The following is a 26,902-nucleotide window of genomic DNA, read 5'->3' on the forward strand; positions in this document are numbered from 1 at the left end:
GTTTAGACTAGTTTGGCAGGGGGGTGGGAATCAGACCCACATGTATGAGAGGGGGGTAGTTGCAGATGGGGCAGTGACAGGATGTAGTGAATCTATTGGGAAGGTTTCTCACGCGATGAAACAAAGGAATCGGTTAAAGTGTGCCTGTTTTAACGCAAGGAGTGTCAGAAATAAGAGTGACGAACTTAGAGCATTAATACTTGGGGCTACGATGTTGTGGCCATAACAGAGACGTGGGTTTCACAGGGGCAGGAACGGTTGCTTGATGTTCCAGGGTTTAGAATGTTTAAAAAGAGGAGGGGGTGTAGCATTACTAATCATAGAGAGTGCATCACAGCTACAGAAACGAAGGTTGTTGAGGAAGGTTTGTCTACTGAGTCAGTATGGGTGGAAGTTAGGAAGTTAGGAACAGCAAGACAACAGCCACCACATTGGGGGTTTTCTACAGACAGTAGAGAGCTTGAAGAACTCATAGGCGGACAGATTCTGGATAGATGCAGATGTAGCAAGGTTGTTGTTATGGGTGATTTCAACTTTACCAATATTGACTGGAACCTCCTTAGTGCAGATGGTTTGGATTGAATCATTTTTGTCAGGTGTGTTCAAGAGGGTTTCCTTACTCAAAATGTAGACAGACCGATGAGGGGATTGGGGTCAGATCTCGCAGTGGGAGAACACTTTGGTGACAGTGATCACAACTGCCTCACATTTACCATAGCCTTGGAGAGGGAAAGGAGCAGTTACTGAGGGAAGATATATAATTTGGGAAAAGGAAATTATGATGCTATCAGATAGGAGTTGGGAAGTACAGACTGGGAGCAATTATTCCACAGAAAGGGCACATCAGACATGTGGAGACTATTTAAGGAGCAGTTGTTGCAAGTGATGCACAAATTTGTTGCTCTGAGACAGGTAAGAAGGGGTAAGACTAAGGAGCCTTGGATAATGAGAACAGAGAGCTTCTCATCAAAAGGAAGACGGCATCTTATGTAAGGTGGAGGAAGCAAAGATCTAACACAGCTTTAGAGGATTACAGGTTTGCTAGAAAGGGCCTCCGGAATGGACTGAGTAGAGCCAGGAGGGGGCATGAAAAAGGCTGGACAAGAAGGATTAGGGAGAACCCAAAGGCATTTTACTCATATGCAAGGAATAAGACAATGATCAGGGAGAAGGTAGGGCCAATCAGGAATAGCGTAGGGAACTTGTGCGTGGAGTCTGAGCAGATAGGGGAAGCCTGAGTTTTTTTCTCAGTTTTCACTAAGAAACGGGACCTTGATGTAAATGTGAACTTTGAGGAGCTGGGATACAGGCTTGACCAGATCAAGATTGAAGAAGTTGATGTGCTAGAAGTTTTGGAAAACATTAAGACTGATAAGTCCCCAAGGCCAGACCAGATTTATCCTAGGCTGCTCCGGGAAGCGAGAAAGGAGGTTGCTAAGCCGCTGGCAAAGATCTTTGCCTCATGCTCCACGGGAGTCGTACCGGAGGATTGGAAGGAGGCGAATGTTGCTCCTCTTTTCAAGAAGGGTAATAGGGAAACCCCTGGCAATTATAGACCAGTCAGTTTTACGTCTGTGGTCAGCAAAGTTTTGGAAAGAATTCTGAGAGATAGGATTTATGATTATTTGGCAAAGCTTAGCATGATTAAAGGCAGTCAGCATGGTTTTGTGAGAGGCAGATCATGCCTCACAAATCTTATTGAGTTCTTTGAGGAGGTGACAAGATGAAGGTTGAGCAGTGGATGTGGTGTATATGGATTTCAGCAAGGCATTTGAGAAGGTTCCCCATTGTAGGCTCATTCATAAAGTCAGGAAGTATGGGATACAGGGAGATTTGGCTATCTGGATTCAGAATTGGTTGGCTGACAGAAGGCAGAAAGTGGTGGTAGATGGAAAGCATTCTGCCTGGAAGACAGTGTTGAGTGGGGTCCCGCAGGGCTCTGTTCTTGGGCCTCTGCTCTTTGTAGTTTTTGTAAATGACTTGGAAGAAGAGGTTGAGGGGTAAATTTGCAGATGACCCAAAGGTTGGAGGTGCCGTCGATAGTATCGAGGGCTATCACAGGCTGCAATGTGACATAGGCAGGATGCAGACCTGGGCTGAGAAATGGCAGATGGAGTTCAACCTTGATAAATGCGAAGTGATGCATTTTGGAAGGTCAAACTCGAATGCTGAATATAGGATTAAAGACAGGATTCTTGGCAGTGTGGAGGAACAGATGGATCTTGGTGTGCAAGTACATAGATCCCTCAAAGTTGCCACCCAAGTGGATAGGGTTGTTAAGAAAGCATATAGTATTTTGGCTTTCATTAACAGGGGTACTGAGTTTAACAGCCGTGAGGTTTTGCTGCAGCTCTACAAGTCCCTGGTGATCACACTTGGAATATGGTGTCCAGTTCTGGATGCCCCGCTATACGAAACATACAGAGGCTTTGGAGAGGGTGCAAAGAAGGTTTACGAGGATGCTGCCGGGACTGGAGGGCTTGTCTTATGAAGAGAGGTTGACTAACCTCAGACTTTTCTCTCTGGAAAGGAGGAGGAAGAGAGGTGACCTGATCGAGGAATACAAGATAATGAGAGAAATGGATAGAGTCAATAGCCAGAGACTTTTCCCCAGGGCAGGATCGACTGGTGTGAGGGGTCATAGATTTAAGATATCAAGAGAAAGGTATAGAGGGGACGTCAGAGGAAGGTTCTTTACGCAGAGAGTTGTGAATTTCAAGGAGTGCGTTGCTAGCGGTGGTGGTGGAAGCAGAGTAATTGGGGACATTTAAGCGACTGCTGGACATGCACATGGATAGCAGTGAGTTGAGAGGTGCGTAGTTTAAGTTATTTTATTTTACATTAGGATTAACCCTCGACACAACATCGTGGGCAAAAGGGCCTGTTCTGTGCTGTACGTTTCTATGTTTTATACTTGACTCTCAATACACGTATTCACTGTTGTACGCCTCCAATTCACATCTCACAGCTTTTACATACAGCCTATTCAATCATTGCAGGTATTCACTCAACCATACCTCACTCAAACTATGTTCTCTGAAATATTGCAACAACCACTGGCTAAGAACCTAAGTCAGAAGGGACATATATGGTTGCATGCCCTTAGTCCAATAAAAGGATATTCATACCGTAATTGGAGTGGCAAATTGGTGACTGTGGACAAAAGCAGCATTGAAAATGATGGAATGTACATACCAAATTGTCCTTCTCAAAGGCCATTTCAGCATCATCTCACAAGTTGTTTATAAGTTATAGCTGGTGCAAATCTACCTGTTATTTATTTCTCCTTTTAGGTACTCAAGAACTGCAGCCTGACCAGACAATGGAACACAAAAGTGGAAGAGGAATCATAAGCTGATGATTTTCCCAACAGTATCCACCAGGCGAGATACTGACACTGTACATACGATAATAAGTACTGTAGATATTAGATCTGCATGCAGTGAGACATTGAGCATGATTAGCCTGCATCCAGGGCAGAAGGAGAGGGTAGAGTAAGCTCCAATTCACCAGTGAGCAAAGTCATATGAGCTCTGCTGCAAAGGATTCAGGTGAAGATTTCAGTTGATCAGTATATAGAAGAACAATGATGTAATGGACTCAATATTTAGTATACTGGCAGTCTGCTGGAAAGACTGTGCTCACTGACACTAACCATGCACATACTTTGAGTAGGGTTTGGAGTTTTATCTTTTCCAGGGTGAAAGTGAGGACTGCAGATGCTCGAGATCAAAAGTCGAGAATGTGGTGCTGGAAAAGCACAGCAGGTCAGGCAGCACCTGAGGAGGAGAATTGACATTTCAGGCATAGGCCCTTCATCGTTTCCAGTCTGTAAGTGGTGGCCAACATCAATATTCGCATTGTATGAGTGCTTGTGACAGTACCGTGGCTCGAGGAAGATGTGTCCTTTTTTTTAAATGGAGAGGTTGAGACAGATGAAGAAGCGGTCTGCTTCAAGCCACTAAAATAACAGCCTCTGAGGCTGTTTTTTTTAAAAAAGTTGGAACAATAGAAGCAGGCTGAATGAGTAGGATCAGGATTCCACAGCATCAGGATTTTTGGAGGGAGGAGAAAAGTGTATTCCAGTTTAGTTGAAGTTAGGAAGTTTGCCTATAAGAATGGTGCCAAAATGCTAAAACTAAGAAAAATAGCTAGAATTAGTCACCAAAAACATTATGTAACCCCACCCATTTCCTAAACTCTGTCATACTGCAAACATTTCCAATTCATCTGTCACTTCCATCCAAGAGGTGGATTTTGAAATATTTTTGTATGGATGAGCTCCCTCAGGTCATTCTCTGGTGATGACTGAGCACAGGTTTTGCTGTGAAACACTTGTATATTTCTAACCAGTGAAGCATTTTTTTTGCTATTTTCTTCTGCATCATAACAAGTCTGTGAGCAGCACATCAGTGCTAAATGTCAGTGCCCATGAAATAGAATTTTGGCATTAAGGACTCTGAAAATAGAAAATTTGACTCCGTGGCAGCTGTCAACATGTACTAATGAAATCTGGCATCAGGGTCTTTATTTTGAAAGGAGACAATGTTTTGAGTTTTTACTGTCTTTTTAAAAGACATGAGCTGGAAGGTACACTGGTTACTAAAGGGGAACCTAGTTGGACTTTGTCAGCAGTGACAAAGTTGAAGTCTCCAGTGTAGTGGACAACTGATTCCATTAAAATCCAAGCGTGCGACAGTTAACTGAATGACCCCAAGGTCACACCAACATCATCCAGGCCTCTATAAATATTGTATGAGGCTGTCAACATTGCTGTCACCTCAGAGGCCGAGGCACAGTTAGAAATACAATAACTATTATTTACAGAAATAAAAAGGAGGAAATTATTTGTGCGTAAATGTAAAGAATGAAATCTGCTCACATTTATTTGTAGGTATTGTACAAGTTGGGGGATTAGATCGTTAAAAGTAAGCAAAACAGAAAAGTGCTAATTTTGTTTTCATTCAGTTATGTATAAGAATTCAAGTAAGGGATGTTTAATCATGACAAAATTAAGTACCATTACCAATAATAGTGGGTCAGAACAGGAATCGCGATGAAAGAAAACAAGCACTGATGCTAAATGGAACATAGCTGACATCAGACAACACATGGAAGGTCCCTTGCCAACAACAGTCTTTACTCCATCTGTGTCTGGGAGTGAAACAGAAACCTAATTACATTTTCAGTGCAGAATGTTACAGCCCAATCAACTTATAACAGAAGACCCCAGGTAGCCTGGAGGAATATTGGGAGGATATTAAGCTGGAAGTGACTGTCAGTAGCAAGATATTTAAAGTTTTTTTTAAAAGTAACCTAAGAAAGTGAATTATTACTTCTGGCTAAACTCTAATTCATGACAGAAAATCGTTGGTCCTCATATATTCATCCTCACATGCTTTGGCTCCCTATTGGTTTGAAATTGTCACATGCTGACAGTTTATTCGTCTTCTTGTGACTGAAGACAAATGCTCCATCATCATTTCTCTTCTATACCACTGCACTACACAATTGGTGTCAATTCATTTTATGCCACAATTAAGTACTGAATTAAATTACTTTGTTTTCCTCCCAATGCACAGTTTTCTCTCAATACTAAAACTGCTTCCTCAATCATTCTCCTCAAACTTAAAAGTTTGGACTTCTCAGGTATCAGGTAACATGCAGTACGTATGAACAAGATACAATTTCATGAATTCCAATACATATCTCAGTTTGCCGTGTCAGATGAATATATTTTTTAAATTCAAGTTCAAAACCTGTCATGGTTGGACATAAAATCTCAATTATTGGGATACTGGTTCAAAACCATCATCACAAAAGGAAACCAATGAATTTACTTGCATTTATTTTTAATAAATTTACAAGTTAAATTCCATCTACCACAACTGATCAAAAGCTTAACTGAACTAGCATATCATGATGTGGTTTTTATAGGCAGGATAGATGCTGAGCGCTCTGTGGAGAGTCAACTTGATGCTTCTTTCTGGTGACTGGACTACATAGTCAACCCTTCCTGAAGCACTGTTGGTGTTGTATATTCTACTACAAAATGAACTGCAGCAAATCACTAAGGTGACAATAATAATATCTTCTAACCTTGTAACCATGATCACCACAAAGGACAGGGCAGTTACAGCACCTTCGAGTTCCCTTTCAATTCACATAATCTCCTGGTTTGGACAGGCATTGCAGTCCTTTCATCAGTAAAAGGTCAAATTTCTTCCCCAACATTATTGCAGGAGCACAATCACTCCAAACGGAAAAACAACAACCTGCACCTATGTGGATCTTTCCTATGATAATACAACCCAATGTCCTTCCTAGCTGTACTGTCAAATAAACTGCAACACATCCAAATAAGGCAGACGATCAAAAGCTTGTCAAATAAGTACGTTTTTAAAAAGCATCTTAAAAAGGAAAGACAGGAAGAGATGCAAAGACTTAGGGAAAGAATTCCTGAGCTTCGGAACTTGATAGCTGAGTAGCCACCTACGGAAGAGAATACATTCAAACTGAAGCCAGAAATGGAAGCAACAGGATATCTGTTAGGCTATTTCAGACAGACGAGGAGAAATTTCTTCACCCAGAGAGAAACAGAGACAATAGGAGCAAGAGTAGGACATTCAGTCCTTAATGATTGCTCTGCCATTTAACATGATCATCTGTGCTCATCCAACTCAGTCCCCTGTTTGCACTTTCTCCCCATATACTTTGAATCCTTTAGCCTGGGGCACCACATCTAAGTTCTTCTTGAAACCAATGTTTTTGAAGTAACTCCACGAAGGCAAGTACGGGGTCACCAAATCACCTTTTATTTATATGTGTACAGTATGTGACATGACCCAGCTAGTTCAAAGCCATCTCCTGGCATGAGCAAAACCCCTGACACTCCTATTTATATGGTAAAAACAATGACTGCAGATGCTGAAAACCAAATACTGGATTAGTGGTGCTGGAAGAGCACAGCAGTTTCTTCCAGCACCACTAATCCAGTATTTGGTTTTCAGCATCTGCAGTCATTGTTTTTACCTTGTTGATTTTAACCCTACTGCGAATCCTCTTGCAAGGATGCCTGCCTTGAAGAAGTTTTCCTCCTCTCTCTACAAGAATCTCAGGGAGTCCCTCTCCCACTGCAACTCCCAGGTCATTTCCTCTGCTCTGAAGCTACTTGTCCGACCTGCCTATCTTCTTTTCCACCTATCCACTCCACCCTCTCCTCCTTGACCTATCACCTTCATCTCCTCCCCCACTCACCCATTGTACTCTATGCTACTCTCTCCCCACCCCCACCCTCCTCTAGCTTATCTCTCCATGCTTCAGGCTCACTGCCTTTATTCCTGATGAAGGGCTTTTGCCCGAAACGTTTTTTTTTAAAGATTTCGCTGCTCGTTGGATGCTGCCTGAACTGCTGTGCTCTTCCAGCACCACTACTCCTATTTATATGTCAGCTGTGACTCCCTAATTGGGCTGTTAACCTGGTTCAATCAGGGAATTCATACTCTGAGATCCACCTGGCTGACATTGTTCCAATCAGTACATCCTTCTCCCTCTAAGTCTTTGGTTGTTGGCCCATTCTTTATCCTGTAGCTTCTCCTGGGGCATTTTCACACCAGGTCCAGTTCCTCAGACTCTGCCTCAGATTCTAGCAGCATCTGCTGGATTGTATCCAGACTCTTGCACCCAGAGCATCTTGACCAAAACTCATCTTTAGGCAGTAAGGAAGTAGAAGCGTCGGAACCTGGCTTCGCATCAACCATACCTTTTACCCATGCAGAGCCATTCTTATGGTTTCAACACCAAAAACTTTATCGCCCAAAGTAAACTGCCTGTCTCACTTAGAGGAGTCTTGTGTCTGGCATTGGCGTTCTTGATGATGTTTCACTCTTCTCTGCATTAGCAACATTGCTGGAGCTATCCTGGTAGTTACAGGAGGGGGTAGTCCTATGGTCAAATAGGAACCAGGCAAATTTGGTATAAAGTGAAGCTGTAGGCTGTTTCTTTAAGCCTGCCTTCAAAGTTTGGACTGCTCTTTCTACCAAACCACTGAATGACAGATGGTATGGAACTGTCCTTACATGGCGAATGCTATTCGGCTTTAGGAAATACTCAAATTCCCTGCTAGTAAATGATGGCCTGCAGTCTGTGACCAACAACTCCAGGAGTCAGTGTATTGCAAAAGATGCTTGCAAACTTTCAATCGTTGTCGTCATGTTTGACAAATGAACTCGATGCACGTTCAGCCACTCTGTATGGGTGTCCACAATGACTAAAAACATAGAGTATGCATGAAAATGACCTGCATAGTCAAAGCGTCCAGGGTCCAGGGTTTACCTGGCCACTCTCATGAATGTAGGTGAGCTGCTGGCAGTACGTTTTGTCCTTGTTGGCAATCCGAGCACTGCCCTACCAATTTGGCTATGTCGACATCCAATCCTGGCTACCAGACATCTTCTTGCCAGCATCTTCAATTTGGAATCCCCGGATGACCCTGGTGAAGTTCAGCCAGTATCTGATGGTGGCCTTTGCTCAGGACAATCATTAAAGACCATTTCCAACATTGACCCTTTTTCAGTAGCAAACGTAACGGTGCCAGGATGGAGATCAGGTTATGTAAAAATGTTCTGTAATAATTCACCATCCGAAGGAAAGACCTAAGCTCTGGTACAGACATGGGAGCCAGGCATCTTTAGTTGCCCATACTTTACCTTCCAATGGTTGTAACCTGGTATTGTTGACACTATAGGCCAACTGGGTGTCTGGAACACACAATTTTCCCTCCTAAGGCATACGCCCCCCTAAGAGAAACATTTTCAGCACTCCATCCAACTTCTCTAAATGCCCTTTATTGGTCACCCCGGTTATCAGCAGGTCATCCAGATAAGTGGCAACTTGGGGTAGACTTGTAAAATGTTCTCCATCGACTGCTGTAAAATGGCACAGTCTGATGGTAGCCCAAAAGGCAGTCTCGTACACTGGCACAAACCTTTATGTGTATTAACTGTAGCACACTTCTGGGAATCCTCATCTAATCACAATTGCAGGTACACATGGCTCATGTCAAGCATCATGAAGGACAGCCTCCCACCAGTTTTGCATATAAATCCTCTATATGAGGGACAGGTTATTTATCCAGCAGTAAAAAGTGGTTCACCATTTGTTTGAAATCCCCAAAAGGCAAACTGACCTGTTGGGTTTCACAATCAGTACAGCTGGTGTTGCCCATTGTGTAAACTGGACTGGTTTGATGTTTCTTTTTTCCTTTCTAGCCTCCTAATTTCCGCCTCCACTTTTGCATTTCAGGCAAAAGGCACTGAGCGGGCCTTGCAGTTCTGTGGAATTGCTTCTTGGTCAACATTCAACTTTTTCACACAGAGGGTAGTACATGTATGGAATGAGCTGCCAGAGGAAGTGATGGAGGCTGGTACAATTACAACATTTAAGAGGCATTTGGATGGGTACATGAATAGGAAGGGTTTGGAGGGATATGGGCCAGGTGCTGGCAGCTGGGACTAGATTAAGTTGGGATATCTGGTCGGCATGGATGGGTTGGACTGAAGGGTCGGACTGAAGGGTCTGTTTCCGTGCTGTACATCTCTATGACTCTATTTAAGGTGGCTCCTTTGATAGTCCCTAAACCTTCCTGAAAAAGGTCTGGATATTTAATTAGGACTTCATTCAGGCAGCCATTTTATAATCAAAATATGTTGAGCCAATCAAGCTGAGTCCTTCTTAACCAATTTCACCCCATCAAGCTTGTGCCTGAGCCTTTTACTACAATCAGTGGTAACTGCTTCATATAAAAATTGGAACCGAAGTTGTACCCATAATCTGTAGGAAATCCCCAGTAGAGATTCTCAGCCTGGCTGAGGTCTTACGCAAACTTAAAGGTTGGAGTCCAGAGCAAATTTTGTTAAAGACTAGTTCTGCAATCACCCCTACAGCTGTGCCAATCTCCATGAGAACTGAGTGACCATTTAACCAGAGTTATTTTGATTGATTCTGGTTTAGATGTTGCTCCGCAATCCAACTGTTCCAAACGAGCTGTAGGTGGACTTTCAGGGTGTTCACTCACCTGGATACTGACATATGAGTTCTCTTACTCAATTCAGGCCTACTGGGACTCTTTTGTTGTTGTATACTGGCAGCAAAAACAATGGCCTGCCAGCCTAGATTCGCAAGAAAAGTTTAACCGTTTGGCAAAAGTTTGGCTTTGTTTTGGGTTTTGCTGTGGGCTGATCTAGTGTCGTGCCTTTCAGGATATGTCACAAGTGAAGCTATGCAACTGCCTTCACTCAAGTGGTGTTCCCCAAACTCAGTCAGCCTGGCCAGGGTGTCCACTTCCATTGGCACGTCCTGTAACTCATACGCTCCACTTGCCTGCCGCATTTTCTAACAACAAAGTCAGATGCAGGGTTGTCTGACTGAAGTCTAGTTGGGCTTCACCTAGAAGGTGCTTTTGCATGGTCACATCATTTTTCCCACATACCAAATGGTCTCTCAGCATCTCATTTAGGGTTAAACTAAAATCATAATCTTCTGTTAGTCATCTGAACCATGGATTCCCTGGCTCTTGAACTGTCAAGTAAAACCGATAGCGTCTCAGAAGTAGAGGAGGATTGGGACCATTCTATTCCTTAGCTAAACTTATCAAGGTTTTAGTATCTGGTGCCTCCAGAAAAGTTAGGCTCCGAACAACTGAAAAGCTGCAGGTTTTCGTCAGGAGAATTATTTGCTGATTTTCGTCTACTCCAATGTAATTTGTCTGTAAAAAATAATGCATTCTTTCCACATACTGGGCCTAGTCTTCGATGGCAGGGTGAAATGAGTCAATCCTCCCAAATAGCTGCAAAGTGCCAAAAATGCTTATCTCAATTGATACACGTCTGTTGTGAGCAAATCTCTTCAGGGGTGTATTTTTCTTTCATTGCCACTGAAATAACTCTCGAAGACTGGTATCCCCATTACCAAGTCACTGGACCCCTCATTCTTCTAAACTCCAATGAATATAGTTCTGATATAGAGTGCTTAGTCTTAGAAGTAATTTTCTGATCACAAATCAATCTACTGCATAATTTTGCTCAGTTGTGGCAATGCTGCCAAAATTAAACACAATTGTGAACAAGTACCAGCTAGGTAAACCAGTTGTTGATTCCTTATTGCTTGTTTTGCTCCTGTCAAAGACAAATTTTACACAACAGAGAGAGATTTAATCTGCCTCTAACCCAAGGTGTAAATAATCAATTCGGATGCGGAGCACAAATTGTGAAACAGAAATGTCCAATTTTCAGCTTTGATATAAATATTCACCAAGAGATTTAATAGATATTGTAGATACAAAAAAAAGAGGACACAGAATCATTTTGCGTGCTTTAAAAGGAATACAAAAAAAAACTGCATGGCTAATTTTATTCCAAAATAAATAAAAGGTTTCAAAACAGTACTGAAGATTTACCGAAGCTCAATTAGAGCTAATTATTATGCTAATTACATGCCCATTTTGTTTCCGAAGGGGGATTGAAAACTAATTACAACACTAACAGAAAAACTTTACAGCATCTATTGCATTTAATAAGTCTATATTCTATAATAAAGCAAACCTATGTTAATTCCCCATTTGAATTTCTGTAATTATTTCTTCTTGGTAATTTTTCTTCTTAAATTTATTTATATTTTATTGTGGTAATTTATTTACTTACATCTTAACTTCTAAATCACTCCTGATACATGTGCTCTCTTTTACAGACCAGCTGCTATTTCAGTTTTCTTATCTGTGTTGCAGCCACTTTGCATTGAAATGCACTGAGCGACTGCTGTCAATTGATTTTTCTGTTCGGCACAAAATTATACCAAAACATCGTATGTGATTGTAAAGTGGCTACGAATTAAAGTGATCTAAGTGAAGTGCATCACTTTTGTTATCCGGTAGTGCCTGGAGCAGCTTGGTTCTACTAGCTGCCCAATTATACTGCAGGGCACCCCAATGACCCAAGAGGCTCCAAAGAATACAAATCAATGTGCATCCCTTCATTACCTCCATTGGTTTGTCCCTCCCCCGGCCCATACTGAATATTTTAAGACCTTTCCGTGTCCTTCCAGTTCCCAGGGCATGAATAAAAAAGAAAAATACTGCACAAAATGAACAAATTTGAACACTTGTGTTACACACAAACATTCAGCAGATGTCCACCAAAAGGACCAGCATTCTTTGCATATGCGCCAGTTTGAAAAGCCACTGTGCATCTGGAGTAGCATTGCCAAACTGGCATTATCTACACCAGCAACATAATGGCATAGCAGCCACAAAACCACTCTGCCCACAGCTCATAGCCAGTGTTGCTCACAGTCCTTTGCATACAGTCTCATTCTCTCAACCTTGCTGCTGTTCAATCAACATGTCACAAATGTTAACTACCTATAGCTATGTGCTTTTTAAACAAAGATAGACTTTGTTTTAATTTTTTAATATATGATCTCTTATTAATATAGGTGCCAGTGTATGGTGACTTAAACACTCTTCACTGCATTTTTTTTGTAAAAATGTAAAGGGACAGTAAATTACTATTCCATTCTACTCTATATCTCATCTGGACAACCTCTGGGTTACTGCTACTCTGTCACCAGCGCTCATTGTTGACCCACAACTTGTAATTTTCCAGTACACGAATGCAAAAAAAATTTTGAAAAAAAATTTTTTTTTAAAATCAGACAAATCCAGATAGCTAAAGGGAACACAAAATTGATAGTAGCTTAAGTTCACCAACACTTCATACAAACCAAATTCTGGCATGACCACCAATGCCAACTTTACAGTCCATGATAGACTGACACCCACTTCCAAGCGATGAGAGCTGGGTGCAGCAATGAGGTCAGTCTGGCTTGCAATACTGCCGCTGATCTGAGCTCTGTCATGGATTATGCAGCTTCACCCTCCCCAGTGTCCCCATCCTTCTATCAGAAGCTCCCATTTCCCCAGTTCCTCTGTGCCTTGTTGTACACAGGAAAGCACACCAGGATGATGTGATACACTCTGTTTGAATTATAGTACACCACCAGCCCAAGCAATGAAACTGATGCACCAGAGCTCTGGTCTAAGGTCTGCATCAGTCAGTGGGTTGTGCAGTGAGCCATGGTCACACTGGGTAGCTCGTCCTCCAGAACCATACTTATAAGGCATTTGGACAGTCAAATGCACCAGGTGTTGAGGGAGTGCTCCAGGATGTAGTAGTCATGGCAACTGTCAGGGTAGAGGCCACACAATTTTAGCATGTACTAACGGTGATCACAGATCATGTGAATATTAGTTGTATGGAACCCTTTTCTATTGATGAATTCTGCAAAGTTGAAATACGGTCTTCTCAGTGCCACGTGTATGCAGTTGATGGCTCCCTGAACCTATGGGGTGCCAGCTTGGTTTCCAGATCCCAGTGCCCGGACTGCCTTACACAGTTGGCATCAATCACTCTTCTGATAGATGTATGGATGCATGACAGTGATCCCACACAGGTCACCCATCACTCTCTAGATTCAGTCCCATAGAATTTCAAAGTGGCTGTCAGTTTCACAGCCACCGGGGGTGAATGGTCTCCAACTCATGCAACCCTCAAACCCTATTCCAGCATAATCCCATCATAGTGGCCTATATTTTGGTACTGCATGGTTTTCATCCTCAGGAAATGGAATCAACAGCGAAAAACCCAGGACCTCTTGCAGATTCATGAATCTTGAGGGGCACTGCGATTGTGGCTTCTCACCAAGCTGGACACATCTTGCCCTCTGTGCTGCCTTGCTGATGCATGTGGGCTTGCTCTGGTTTTCCTGCATGTACATTAGCTTTATTAAGAAGGCAGCTACAGCAACCAACTTCCCACCAATGGCAGGGAGCAGGACTCTGTGGAAATTACCTACACTGGGAAAACAAAGAGCAAAAAAAAAGGTCCTTAGATGTCAGAACAGTCCTTGATGGCATACCCTGCAGATCAGCATTGAGCATACCACACCACCACCCCTCCCCTCCCCCCACCTCCCCAGAGTGAAACATGCAGCACAAGGGCAATGAGAGCAACATCTCCAACATTGATTCAGCATCAGCCTGTGCATGTGCAGTAACTTGTGAAAATACTGCGCCAGCTACAAGAACAATGCAGTTACATAAATAAGGAGCACCTGCTGCGCTACAAAACCCTTCCTAACCCAGAGCCACAACCACCATTTCAATGTCTCACTGCGATTAGGAGTACTGAGACAGGATCTGGCGTCACACCTGACGAAGGATACATTGGCCATGGAAGGAGTACAATGCAGGTTTACAAGAAGGATGTTTGGACTTCAGAGGCCTAGTTATGAGGAGAGGTTATACAAATTAGACCCATTTTCTTTTGAATTTAGAAGGTTAAGGGGAAACTGATCACAGTCTTTAAACAGAGGAGAAAGTGAGGACTGCACATGCTGGAAATCCAAGTCAAAAAGTGTAATGCTGGAAAAGCCAGTCAGGCAACATCCAAGGGATGAAGAGTTTATGTTCGAAACGTTGTCTCTCTTGCTCCTCAGATGCTGCTTGACCGGCTGTGCTTTTCCAGCAAGATGGTGACATAATAAGACATGATAGATAAAGATAAACTATTTCCATTGGGCCAAAGCTACATGTATAGAGTGTTAGGCCACAGGTCAGCCAGGATCTCATTAAATGGTGGAACAAGCTTGGGGTCTACTCCGGTTTCTAAGTTCTTATCAGTGCAGATCACCATTAACTGCCAAAAGGAGGAGAAATAGTGCCACCACCCTTGGAAAGCTGATGAACAATGGTTCATCTTTGGCCTTTTTGTACATCATTGCTCCTAAATTCTTATCACTGAGATGACAGTGTTCAATTTGCGAGCACAAATTGCGCAAATTACCTTTGACCCCTAAACATTTCCACTCTGCATGCAGAGCAAATGGACAAAGAAATGATTGCAAATGTTTATTTAATATATTTGTTTTTCGATATCCTAGAGTCAAGCAAACATGACTTCCACATTTTCACACATCAAACTGACATTGATTCTGGCCACTAAGGATGTTGAACCAGCCATTTTCTGGTAGCACTTTGTGTCAACAGAATGGCAATTGATAGCAGGGAACAACATCATAGTGGACATCATCAACACTGCTCTCCATTTGGTGACCAAGTATCCTCCCAGGACTTCCATGTTTCCTTTAATGTCACACTATTCTGACAGCCCATTTCCACACATTCCTTCCATGGTGACAGTCTCCATATTTAACTATGACTTACTGTTCTTCCTGTCCCCTGAAGCCCAGCGTTAAACCTTAATGACGCCAATCCTGTGGACACTACAGTGATGCTCACTGTCATGACCACACCACCATCCCTCCTCCAACCACCGCCACCCTCCCCCCACCCCCACCACCAAACCCACCACAAATCATAATAAGATTTCATGCCCACCAATGCCTTCTTGCATGCCCTTCATGTACACAGAGATTCTCCTTCACCATCCATGTCCTTATCTTTGCAAATTCATCTGCTTTCCCACCCCAAACACAACTCTTCCAGCCCTTTTGTCCTACGGTATCCCTTACACCCTTCTGAACAATCGACAGACAGACCACCAGGACTGTATTTGCCACAGGGCTCTAACCAACGTCAACATGTAGGCTCAAGAAAACTGACCAGATCCCTGACTGTTGTCTCAGCAGCTTGCTGACTAACAATGAGTTGCCTCTCACTGCTTATGCTGGTCACACAAGATTGTCCATCCACTCACACTCACTCTTCGGACAACAGTCAGTTACTAGTCCCCTGACTACAAGTGTCCCATGCAGCCAACGGACCATGCTAAGCCTCTGCACTGTGTTCAGACTGCGCCCATTACTGACAGTAACAGAAAAACTGACAGACAGCAGCTTTACCCCTTGACCGGATTGAGACTAGCTCCCACCAACTTCCAACATGGCCACCTGATTTTGTGTTTGCTGTACGGGGCAGACGGCATAAGTTGGGATGAGATTGACATATCAGGGTGAACATCGAGATTTGACTCTGGTTTTTGGACAGATTTCAAATGACAAGAAAGACAAGCAGCCTGTGAACCTGCACAAGATAGCATGTCAATACGGCAGTACTGAAAGCCTTTGTTTCTGGTTCAAGTGTCAACACATCAACAGACGTGGAATGGCAAAGCAGGGATGTTGCGAGCATGCACGTAGGTACTCAGTGCAAGTGCTAATGGAGCAAAAGAGGAAACTAAGATGCAGCCTGATCCAATTCTTGAGCGGAGACTTGTCATAGAGTCATAGAGATGTGCAGCACGGAGACAGATCCTTCAGTCCAACTCATCCATGCCGACCAGATAACCTACCCAATCTAGTCCCATCTGCCAGCACCTAGCCCATAACCCTCCAAACTCTTCCTATTCATAAACCCATTCAGATTCCTTTTAAATGTTGCAATCGTCCTAGCCTCCACCACTTCCTCTGGCAGCTCCTTTCATATATGTACCACCCTCTGCGTGAAAAAGTTGCCCCTTAGGTCTCGTTTATATCTTCCCACTCTCACCCTAAACCTATGCCCTCTAGTTCTGGACTCCCCCACCACCCCAGGGAAAAGACTTTGTGTACTTACCCTATCCATGCCCCTCATGATTTTATAAACCTCTATAAAGTCATCCCTCAGTCTCCGACACTCCAGGGAAAACAGCCTTCGCCTATTCAATCTCTCCCTATAGCTCAAATCCTCCAACCCTAGCAACATCCTTGTAAATCTTTTCTGAACCCTTTCATGTTTAACAACATCCTTCTGATAGGAAAGAGACCAGAATTGCATGCAATATTCCAATAGTGGCTTCACCAATGTCCTGTACAGCCATAACATGACCTCCCAACTCCTGTAGTCAATACTCTGACCAATAAAGGAAAGCATACCAAACGCCTTCTTCACTATCCTATCTACCTGCGACTCCACTTTCAAGAGCTATGAACCTGCACTCCAAGGTCACTTTGTTCAGCAAAACTCCCTCGGACCTTACCATTAAGTGTATAAGTCCTGCTAAGATTTGCTTTCCCACAATGCAGCACCCGTCTCTGTGCACAAAGTATCCTCGTAGCAGCCTTTCAACCCTAGTTGCCAGTTCAACTTGCAACACAGGTCTGTGCTTCTTGAGCATCCCGCACATGTATTCGAGAAGTGCCATTGCGGTCCTGGGGGGTTTGCAAATGCCAGGTGCCAATGTCTGTGAATGAATAGTGTGGGGGTCTGGTGCCTGTGGATCATGCCTTGAGATGCTGTTTGACAGCCTGGAAACTCCTTGTGGTGAGATGAAGTCCTCATGATGACTCTGAATTTCATGTCAAGAGTTCTTGACGAATAGTGTGTCCAGGCATATTTGATAATATAGAAAGCTGAATATTAATGAGGCCAATTGCAGCATTAATGAGGTGTTTAATAATCTATAATCCTCCTTAATTGGCTACACACTGTTGCCTCGTGAGAAACTCACCTTGCCACTCATCAAACGCATAAAAGATGCGGTGAGATGTACCTAGTGTCAAGATTGGCTTTACTGAACTTTGCATTCGATTCAGCCACAGATCTTCTCCAAGCCCATGTCACTTAGACCCCTGTGAAAGTCCACCCAAAGTTTAACTTGTGCATATTTTTCTGTTCAAATTTGGTGCAAGTTGCTGTGGTAAAAATTTATTCCAGAGAAAGTTCAGTACAGAAATAGGCCATTCAGCCCAACCGGTGCTTATGTTCTACATTAAGCCTCTTCCAAAGCAATATCATCTAATCCTACCAACCAGCTCTATCTTCTATACCTTTCACCCTCATGAACTTAGATACATTTAAAGGAGAACCAGCTCTCTTACTTCCTCACATGGCAGCAATTTTTGCATCATCACCACTCTGAGTAAAGACAATTTTCCTGAATTTCTTGTTGGATTTACAAGAGTAATAACCTCAATGTTTATAGACAAATGTTGAACTCAGTCACCAGTGAAAATATCTTCTCTATGTCAACTTTATCTGACCCGTTCATTATTTTAAATCCTGAAAAAAATTGATGACTTTGACAGAGAAATGCCAACCAAAGGCAAAAGTATGAATGAATTAAGAGACAAAACGAGTTACTTTTTATAACAGGACATTGTGTGCATGAAATGAGCCTTCAGACTAAGATTAGGTTTTTAAATTTACAGGCAGCTCATTAAACATTTTGCTGGGGGAGGCCGAAATCAGTTAGTGGACATCAGATTTCTTTTCCGAATCACCTCCAAGATGTCGGACCCATGACACCTGCCCAAACATGTGCAGGTTAAGTGGATTGACCATGCTAAATTTCCCCATAGTGTCTAGGAATGGACAGGCTAGGTGGATTATCCATGGGAAATGCAGGGTTACAGGGATAAGATTGGGTGCGGGGGAACAGTGTCTGGGTATAATGTTCTTCAGAGGGTTGGTCTGGACTCTATGGACCAAATGGCCTGCTTCTATATGGGCATCCCACTGCAACTTGCCAGCTTTTGGTCACATCATTAATCAGGCAACTCAGACAGCACAGCATTTCACAGGTCCTGGTGATAGAGGAGATGAGGTGATGTAAGTGATGTGGCCGTAGAGGCAGAAACCCTCATAACATTTAAGAAGTATTTAGATTCACACTTGCGATGCCAAAGAATAAAATTTGAATAGTTAGGCAATTGTTTCTGATTGGCGTAGATGCGATGGGCCAAAGGGCTTTTATCTATGCTGCAGATGTCTATTAATCTATTATCTCAAATCAGCATTGTCCTTCAGAATTTCTAGAAAGTCAGCAGGAGCTACACTGACTTCATTTAAAAAACCTCAAAAATATTTCTGTTCGTTGTGCAGCATCCAACCAACCAACCAAATGAATGGGGTTCATCCATGGAAATTGTAATTAGTGCCCTACTAATGTCACAAAAATTGATTTCCATAATCAAAAGATGCCCTGCCTGAAACAAGCAGGTGTCCTACTGGCTCAGGAAAGTCCCTTTAAAAGATTGCAGCTGCTGAAACAATACTGCTATTAGGATGTTAACAGTAATAACCATGAGATTGTTACCAGCCGTTAATATTAATTTGAACCAATAAATTAAGCCCCAAAAGTCGCTATAATGCCTTGACTATTACACTAAACTCTATATCTAGAGTACTGCCAATTCAACAACAAAATCCCAGCATGTTGCCGAGTATTAATTTCTAGATTCATCATGTCCCCCATTAATAATCCTCTGCATTTGTTGATATTCATTGTATTAAGCCAATGAGCAGGGAGGCTTCAGTATAACAGGTGAATGTGACACATAACCTAGATTTACATGTGCACCATGATGTCAAAACTAACCTTCGATTTTTAGATTTTTTTGGGGCTAGCTGGCACTACATCAGCTGGTGGATATAGTACATGTATTAAGTTATACACTGGCTGCCAACATTCACTGAAACTCCGATTCTCCACACTTGTGCAAGCATGCATGTAATTTGTGACACAGAATTCACATGATTTATTATGCAGCATGTTTACATGTATAAATTCAATGCTTATGTGCAGCAAATACAATATGACAACTGCAAGTACATTTCATAACTTAATGTTTCTCATTGATGCTAGCAAAATGTATCTGGCGCGGATTAAAAAAGGACATTAGAATCATGAATCCCTACACTGCACATAGAGGCCACTCGGCTTATTGAGTCTCCTGTCAAACAGCATCACACCCAGATCCATCACCTCCCACATTAATAATCACAATGGCCAGGCTGATATTGGGAATGGAGTACAAATTGGTGGAATTTAAATGCAATTAACAAAATCTGGAATATCAAGCAAGTCTCAGTAATACTGACCATGACAACTTTCACTGCTGTCGTAAAAAACAATCTGGTCTACGAAGGTCCTTTAGGGAAGTAAATCTACTATCCTTAATTGATCTGGCCTACATGTAATTCAATATCCTCAACAATGTTGTTGACTCCAATCTGCTCTCTGAAACTGCCTAGCAAGCTATTAAGTTCAAGGGCAATTCAGGATAGGTGACAAATGGTGCCTATAATCAATGAATAAATTAACAAAATAAAATCCAAAACAGGATAGTGTAAGTCTTGCAAGAGATTTACAAATGGTGTTCCCATGCATCCTTGTTTACTGCTGTCCTTGTTCTTCCAAGCAGTAGAGATTACAGTTCTGTTGCACTTGGACTGTAATCCAATATTTTTTTTAAAAGACAATCATCTTTTGGCTCTGTTCCTATCTGACAATTCAAACTCAATCTAAATGTGAAAAATATCAATTCAATCTCATAAACCCCCGACGAGCAAGACTACTTTCTTCCTTTTCACACTCTACCTACCTCTTCATAGTTGAAGCCTTAACTCAGAAATATTTCATTTCAAGACTTAAATCAGGAAGACCAAATGTAAACTTAGAGAACAGTTTGCAGAGTTTCTCAGCCAGGCCCGCAGGGGCTGATCAGACCTCCCAGTCACCACCCATTTTAATTTCCCTTCCCACTCCCTTTCCGACATGACCATCCTTGGCCTCCTCCATTGCCACAATGAACCAAACCACAAATTGGAGGAACAATACCTCATCTTCCGCCTGGGCAGCCAAGAGCCCAGAGGACTCAATATTGAGTTCTCCAATTTCAAATAACTTCCCTTCCCACTCCAGATTCCCTTCCTAGCTCCTCCCCCTCCTTTCCACATCTCCCAGCCACCTACCGAATTCATTCCTCTCATTGACCAACCAAGTCGTACTCTCTACCTGTCTTCACCTATCCCCATTTCACCACCCTGCCCCCACCACCTCCTGTATCTGCAGCCTCCCCTACACCCAACCCCAGCCCTGAAGAAGGGTTACACCCAAAGTGTCGACTTCTCCACCTCCTGATGCTGCCTGGGTTGCTGTGTTCTTCCAGCCTCCTGCCTGTCTACTTTAAAATTTTCAAAGGCTCTTTTAATTGGACTCCCAGCCTCATGTTATAAAAGAAGTAAATATCAAAGCTTGTATTCACATTTGCATGGAATAAGATATCCCATTATCAGTCTCAGCATGCTCAGTGTACAACATGAACAAATTTCAAATTTTTTGGTTCAAATTACCCCATTCTATCTCAGCAACCTTTTCTTGTGCTCAAAACTTCTCACCTCTTCAAAGTCAGGTTACTCTTTGTCCCTTACTTCTGTTTGTCATCAGTACTAGCCCATTAAACCCATTCTACACCCTATTGTCTAGTTGATGTCACCTTCCCACCTCTTACCATTTCTTTAAGAAACTTCTTTGATAAAGTGCCACATTGATAATGCTTTTATCTGCCTGATTTAATATTTTCCTTCTATTCCAAATCTAGGTCTATTCCTCCTAAATGTAAAGCACTTAGAGTTTTTTTTTCTTATCATCTGCAGAAAGCAATACAAAAATACAGGTTATTGTCAGAAACAAGATGCTAAATACTTGGATTAGTTGAGTAAATTTCGGTAGGACCAGCAGGTGTGAATGACTTGCTACAGATAACAAAAATATTCATTGGTCATTTTCAATGTGAAATATAAACACAGCATGTACTTCGTAATCCAGTTTTATAAATTCTAATTCCTTACATTGTTTTTAAATCCCAATCTCCACAGGTTACAAAGATGGAGTTGACTTTAGGATCCAGCAAACCTTCTTTTCTCATCCAGTCATCAACCATCTGCAAAAAGCAAATATGATTGATGAATAAATAAAACTAAGGTACGCTTAATTCCAATATAAGAGTGTGGTTACTAAACTTTTATCAGCATTCTGTTCCAAAATGTTATCTATGCTTCTATCAATAGCTTAAACATAGCCAGAAAATCTAAAGCACAAAACGTTTTGCTTCTTTTTATTCTCCCTATTATGTACATTCATCCTCTCCTTAAAAAAAAATCAATGTTATCTTTTTGCTTACTTCACAATAAATTCTACTATTCATACCATTCTCTGTAAAAGGTACAATGGTGCTAGCAGGATCATGATTGCTGAAGACTATGAGACTGAGAAAGATAATGAGGGCACACATCACAATGTTCACAGTCAGAGGATTTATGATTTTGATTAGGGTTGAGGGAAGGGTGGAAACCTATTTGCAAACTAGAAAAGTCAGGCACAGATTTGTGAGGCAACAAGCTGGACAAGAACTTCAGAGAGGAAAATGATATTAGAGTTGGGGCAGTCGTTCACAACAAACAGAGGGATAAATAATATGTTTATCGGTAGGGTGACAATAATGAGTTTGAAAAGAAGTGGTAGAGTAATTGAGGAAATTGAACCATTTTGAAAGTCAACTAACTAGAATGTCAGCATTTTCATAAAATGTGATCAAGGGAACTGAAAATGGCTCTGATGGATAATATCAATTCAGAGAGGACACAAGGGGAGTCAGATAGAAACCAAAGAAAAAGATAGGTTCTAGTCTGGGGCCTGGGGGAACCTTGATCTGAGTGTTGGCTTGGAGGGCAAAAGGGAAGTACGACGGAGGCAGCTTAACTGATGACTTCAATTTCACTCATAATAAAGTCCATAAACTCCTTGTACATATTGTTGCAAGTATAGATAGAAAAGGGGAGGGAGAAATGTTTCAGTAGACAGTTGGTAATGGTAAACAAGCAAAGAGTTATTGTTACATTGCAAGGTTGAAGCAGCGTGCATTTGTTTCACAAGAGATCAAACATACTGCTGTTTGATATGATCAAACCAAGTATGGCAATGCATTGTTAAATTAGCTATGTGCCAGATACACTCAAGTCTGTATCTTTTGCAGTTCAGAGGCAAAGATAGATGCTGTAGAATGGGCCTCATCTATCCCATTGAAGAGGCAGAGAACGGCTCATAATATTGAGTTGGGGGTAAAATTAATAGAAATTTGTCATGGTATTGATCCTCTTATATGGAATCCAGCATGATATTTGGGAATCAGTTTCCAAGTACTTCCACTAAGGCACAACTTATGAAACAGTCAAAAATAACCTGCTTGATAATTATTGGTTGTCAGCAGGTTTATGTTGTAGCAACACAGTTTATCATCAATTCCATTAAAAAAAAAGATTTAAGAAACAAGGGACAAACTGAAAATTTGCAACTATCAATATTTGACTTGACTTACAGTTTTACCAAAACCTACTCGTCTCGACATTTTAACCGACCTCAAATATAATTAGCACCAGATTTTCCCTTTTTTGAGCATTTCAAGTCAATGTGCAATTATGTGAAAATGAGCAGTATTAGCAAAGCCACATGAAAATATAATTGGTCCAATACAGTGCCCATACATTAATTTTTTTTAAAAAAACGCTCACTCAGTAATTATGGATACATTATTGAGGTCAAAAGAGACAGTTCAAATCCAAGTCTAATGCCTCAATAAGATCTTATTTACCTGAAGGGCTTCTTGTAATGTTGGTTTTCCGTCAACCATTGACTGAACAATCCCTGTGAGCTAAATAAGAAATCAAGTTACAAGTAGGTTAAGACAAAATTACATGTTAGATGATTGTGAGATCTCTAAGCATTAGTAATATTTCAAAGAGTCATAGATTTGACAAAAGAAAATATAAAAACTTTATAAACGTGACTTCTGTCACAAATAATATATCATAAAGAATATGAAAATGTAGAGCAGAATATCCAATTGTACTTAAAAGTTAAGAGTTTTGTCTTAGTTAATCTCCACATCTCTAAGTCATCTTAACACTTTATAAACGAGGAATATGCATAAGGCTGTTAAATCTACTTATACAGAGGAATCTGGATTATCCGAATATCAATTATCTGAAACTCTGACTATTCGAAGGGGATCTCAAGACGCCGATTGAAACATAACGTCAAAGAGCTATTTCGACCCAGATTATGTCTTTTATTTTTGGGTAAAATGATTAAAAAACGTACTCGGCTCCGTTCGTTCGGTCTCTCTCTCCCCACAGACCCACACTTTCCCTGGGGGTTCTACATAGGGGTGAACCCTGAACTCCCTTTCCCTAGATAATCTCTCCAACATTGTCCTGTACAGGGCAGAGATGGAACCTGTCAAAACGTTGCAGTTGTGTGTGTGCGCGTTTGTGTGAGTGCGCATTTGTGTGCGTGTGTGTCTTACTGTTGATGTCCAGCCTGACTGCCCTGTTGGGTTGGGAGGGGGGGGGGGGGGGGTAGCGTGTGCAGTGCTGGGAGCAGATAGGGTTGGGGAGAGATGGAAGTGGGTGGTGGCCTCATGCATGATGTGCTGCTGCCTAGTCTCTTGAACGGGCAGCATACTTCACAGAAAACTCCGAACCCCAGAGGGAAATCAGTTAATTGAATAATCAATTACTTGAACGAAATAGTGCCTACCCATCTCGTTCAGATCATTGAGGTTCCTCTGTGTATCATAATTTTAGGTTGCAACAATGGGAACCCTTTGTGATCTAAATTAATTTTCAATCTTACACATATCTACTAGGTATGAATGGAAAATATGTGAGGCAAAGCTAGATATGAAACATTAAACTGTTACATAGCAAGTGAACATACAAAGTGACAAATTTAATATAAATACTTGATATTCAATTGACCACAGAGGGTAAGAAAAATTTATGACACCACATTGTTCCAAAAGCAAATATATTTCACGAGGCTAGGTTTTTTTCCCCCAGATTTACCTATTTGACACGGAGTCCCTTTGCTCTTTTCTTTCTTCACCCTCTCAAACACAATACTTTTTCTATCTTGTTTCAATTATCACCCAGAAGGTTTGTCTATAAAACCAAAATATTCAAGCTTAAAGTAAGTTTGCAGACCCATTGCTAATCTTATTAAGTCAAAAGAAACAAACGAAGATCTGAGCTCACAGAATGGTAGGTATGAAATATTCATTCAGAAATTGTTGAGGCAATAATGTCGCATTCTCATTGCCCACCATTTTAAAAAAAGCAATTTGTAGCAAGGAAGAGGTACCACATTAGTTGTGAATTATCATACATTTCTGAACAACTGCGCTGCTCAACAATCACATCACAAAACAAAAATGTGTATCAACTTGCCAACAAGTGTCAAGAAATTGTTGAAGTTGTGAATTAAATGCGAAAGAGTCTCATTTCAGCTGGTATTTCTTATTGGAAGGATTCAAATGATAACTCGATTTAAGATTCTGACATTCTACTCAATCCTGCAAGCCTGGAAAAGAACTATAGTCCCTCAGTCCTGCAGGTAAATTTTATCTTCCTTAACTCAATTTTTTTTGTCTCCGTCATCATTTTTATTTTGGTATCTAATTTGACATGAATCACCACATTTCCTTTACTTGGTTCCATTCTCTAGCCTTCAATTGCATCAGTTAAGGAAGCACATCATTGGACCCAACATTCAGGAGTTTCCAAATAACCACAAAAATATACCATTTGAACAGTGAGGAGAAAAACAATTCCTGTCACAAAAATATGACATAATAGCAATGTCTAACCATATGTTTCCAGCTAGTTTTCAACCATTACACCAATTAGATCTATATCTTAATTGTTCTTATCAATTCATGTGTCTTTCAATTGCAAAATTAACAACAATCGGAAAAACTCTAAATCCTCAGAAGCTGGGTGAGCTCATCAAGGGAACTGGCCTGTAGTGAGAGGACGAAGGCAAAGTAAGAATATAGGTTTTAAAAATTTTCATTAGCCTTTCATAGTTAGATAGAAGCTATAACATGCTATTGTTAGCAGAGTTTTAGTTACTTGAAAAAACTTTGAAACAGAAAAAACAAAATAAAGCAGAAATCCCAGGTGAACAATTCACTCTTCTTTGGTTAACAAAAAAAGTCAACAATATATCTCCTTGAATCAGACAGTAAACTGGTCAAGAGGACAATTTAATCCAATTATCCACTTGGCCTACAGGTAATAACCGCTTAACCAAGAAATATCATTTCAAGAAACATTTTGAGTTTGCTGATCACTATTCTGATCTGTAGGAACATTATGCACTAGTTTTCAAACTTAACTGATATTGTTACACTGCTGCAAGAATAGTTACAGTCTAGTTTTCAACATTCATTTTATTTTGCCTTAAGGTTCATTAAAATAATTTAGAAACATTGAGAGGTGATTGGAATACAATCCTTCCAACTGTACAAGCAAGTGTACAGTTAAGGTTCAGGCAAATGTTAAGGATACCAGTTTCCTCTCTCTGCTCCTGGTTTACAATCTTAAATACGTCTTGGTGGGTGCAGTATCAACCTTATATTTGGTGGGCATAGACCTGTAGCAGAAAACCAGTCCTAAAATATTACTAATTTGGGATATTTCTCAAGGTACTCATGAAGCTGGCTACGCTACAACATGGAAATTCAGCATGACGGCAATGTTTTGGATTTTAAGGAAAAGGTTAACTAACACAACCAAAAACCAAAAAAAAAGTGACTTAGATCATCATACTTCTTGCTTGTGCCACCTTGCTGTATATAATTAGATGATAAATATTTATAATAAACTTTTCAGAGATGTTATTACACACCTCTGGAGTAGGAGGTACTCCTTCTGGCTCAGAGATAGGCACACCACCACTTGACACAAAAGCCCTCATATAATTGGATGATATATTTGCCCTCATATAATTGGATGATATAATTGCACTTCAAAAACTGAGAAAAAACAATTTACAATCCCACAATATGCATAAATATTGCAACTTGATGACCACAAAAACAACAAAGTTCATGCCAGGGTACAATAAATAGCACAAATAGAAGCTTCATCTACATGTATCCAATTGATCATCTTAGTTCACTTGACACTTGTGATCAAGTTTAGTCTCCTAAGCCAATTCATGAATGATAAGTTAATATGTATTGCTTTACAGAGTGCTGACATGCCAGGAGCTGACTGTGGTTTTCA

General features: G+C 41.2%; 1 protein-coding gene across 1 annotated transcript in view; it reads right to left on the reverse strand.

Moving 5' to 3' along the window:
• Window positions 1–26,902, reverse strand: part of LOC140479961 (ERI1 exoribonuclease 3-like) — a 421,431-nt gene that overhangs the window by 342,519 nt on the left and 52,010 nt on the right. The window contains exons 4-5 of the mRNA XM_072574405.1: window positions 23,425–23,484; window positions 21,626–21,717 (exon numbers count right to left, since the gene is read on the reverse strand). Of these exons, the coding sequence (XP_072430506.1) occupies window positions 21,626–21,717; window positions 23,425–23,484 (152 nt within the window). The remainder of the gene's footprint in view (window positions 1–21,625; window positions 21,718–23,424; window positions 23,485–26,902) is intronic.

Source organism: Chiloscyllium punctatum, chromosome 7, assembly GCF_047496795.1.
Source record: "Chiloscyllium punctatum isolate Juve2018m chromosome 7, sChiPun1.3, whole genome shotgun sequence".
NCBI classification, from domain to species: domain Eukaryota; kingdom Metazoa; phylum Chordata; class Chondrichthyes; order Orectolobiformes; family Hemiscylliidae; genus Chiloscyllium; species Chiloscyllium punctatum.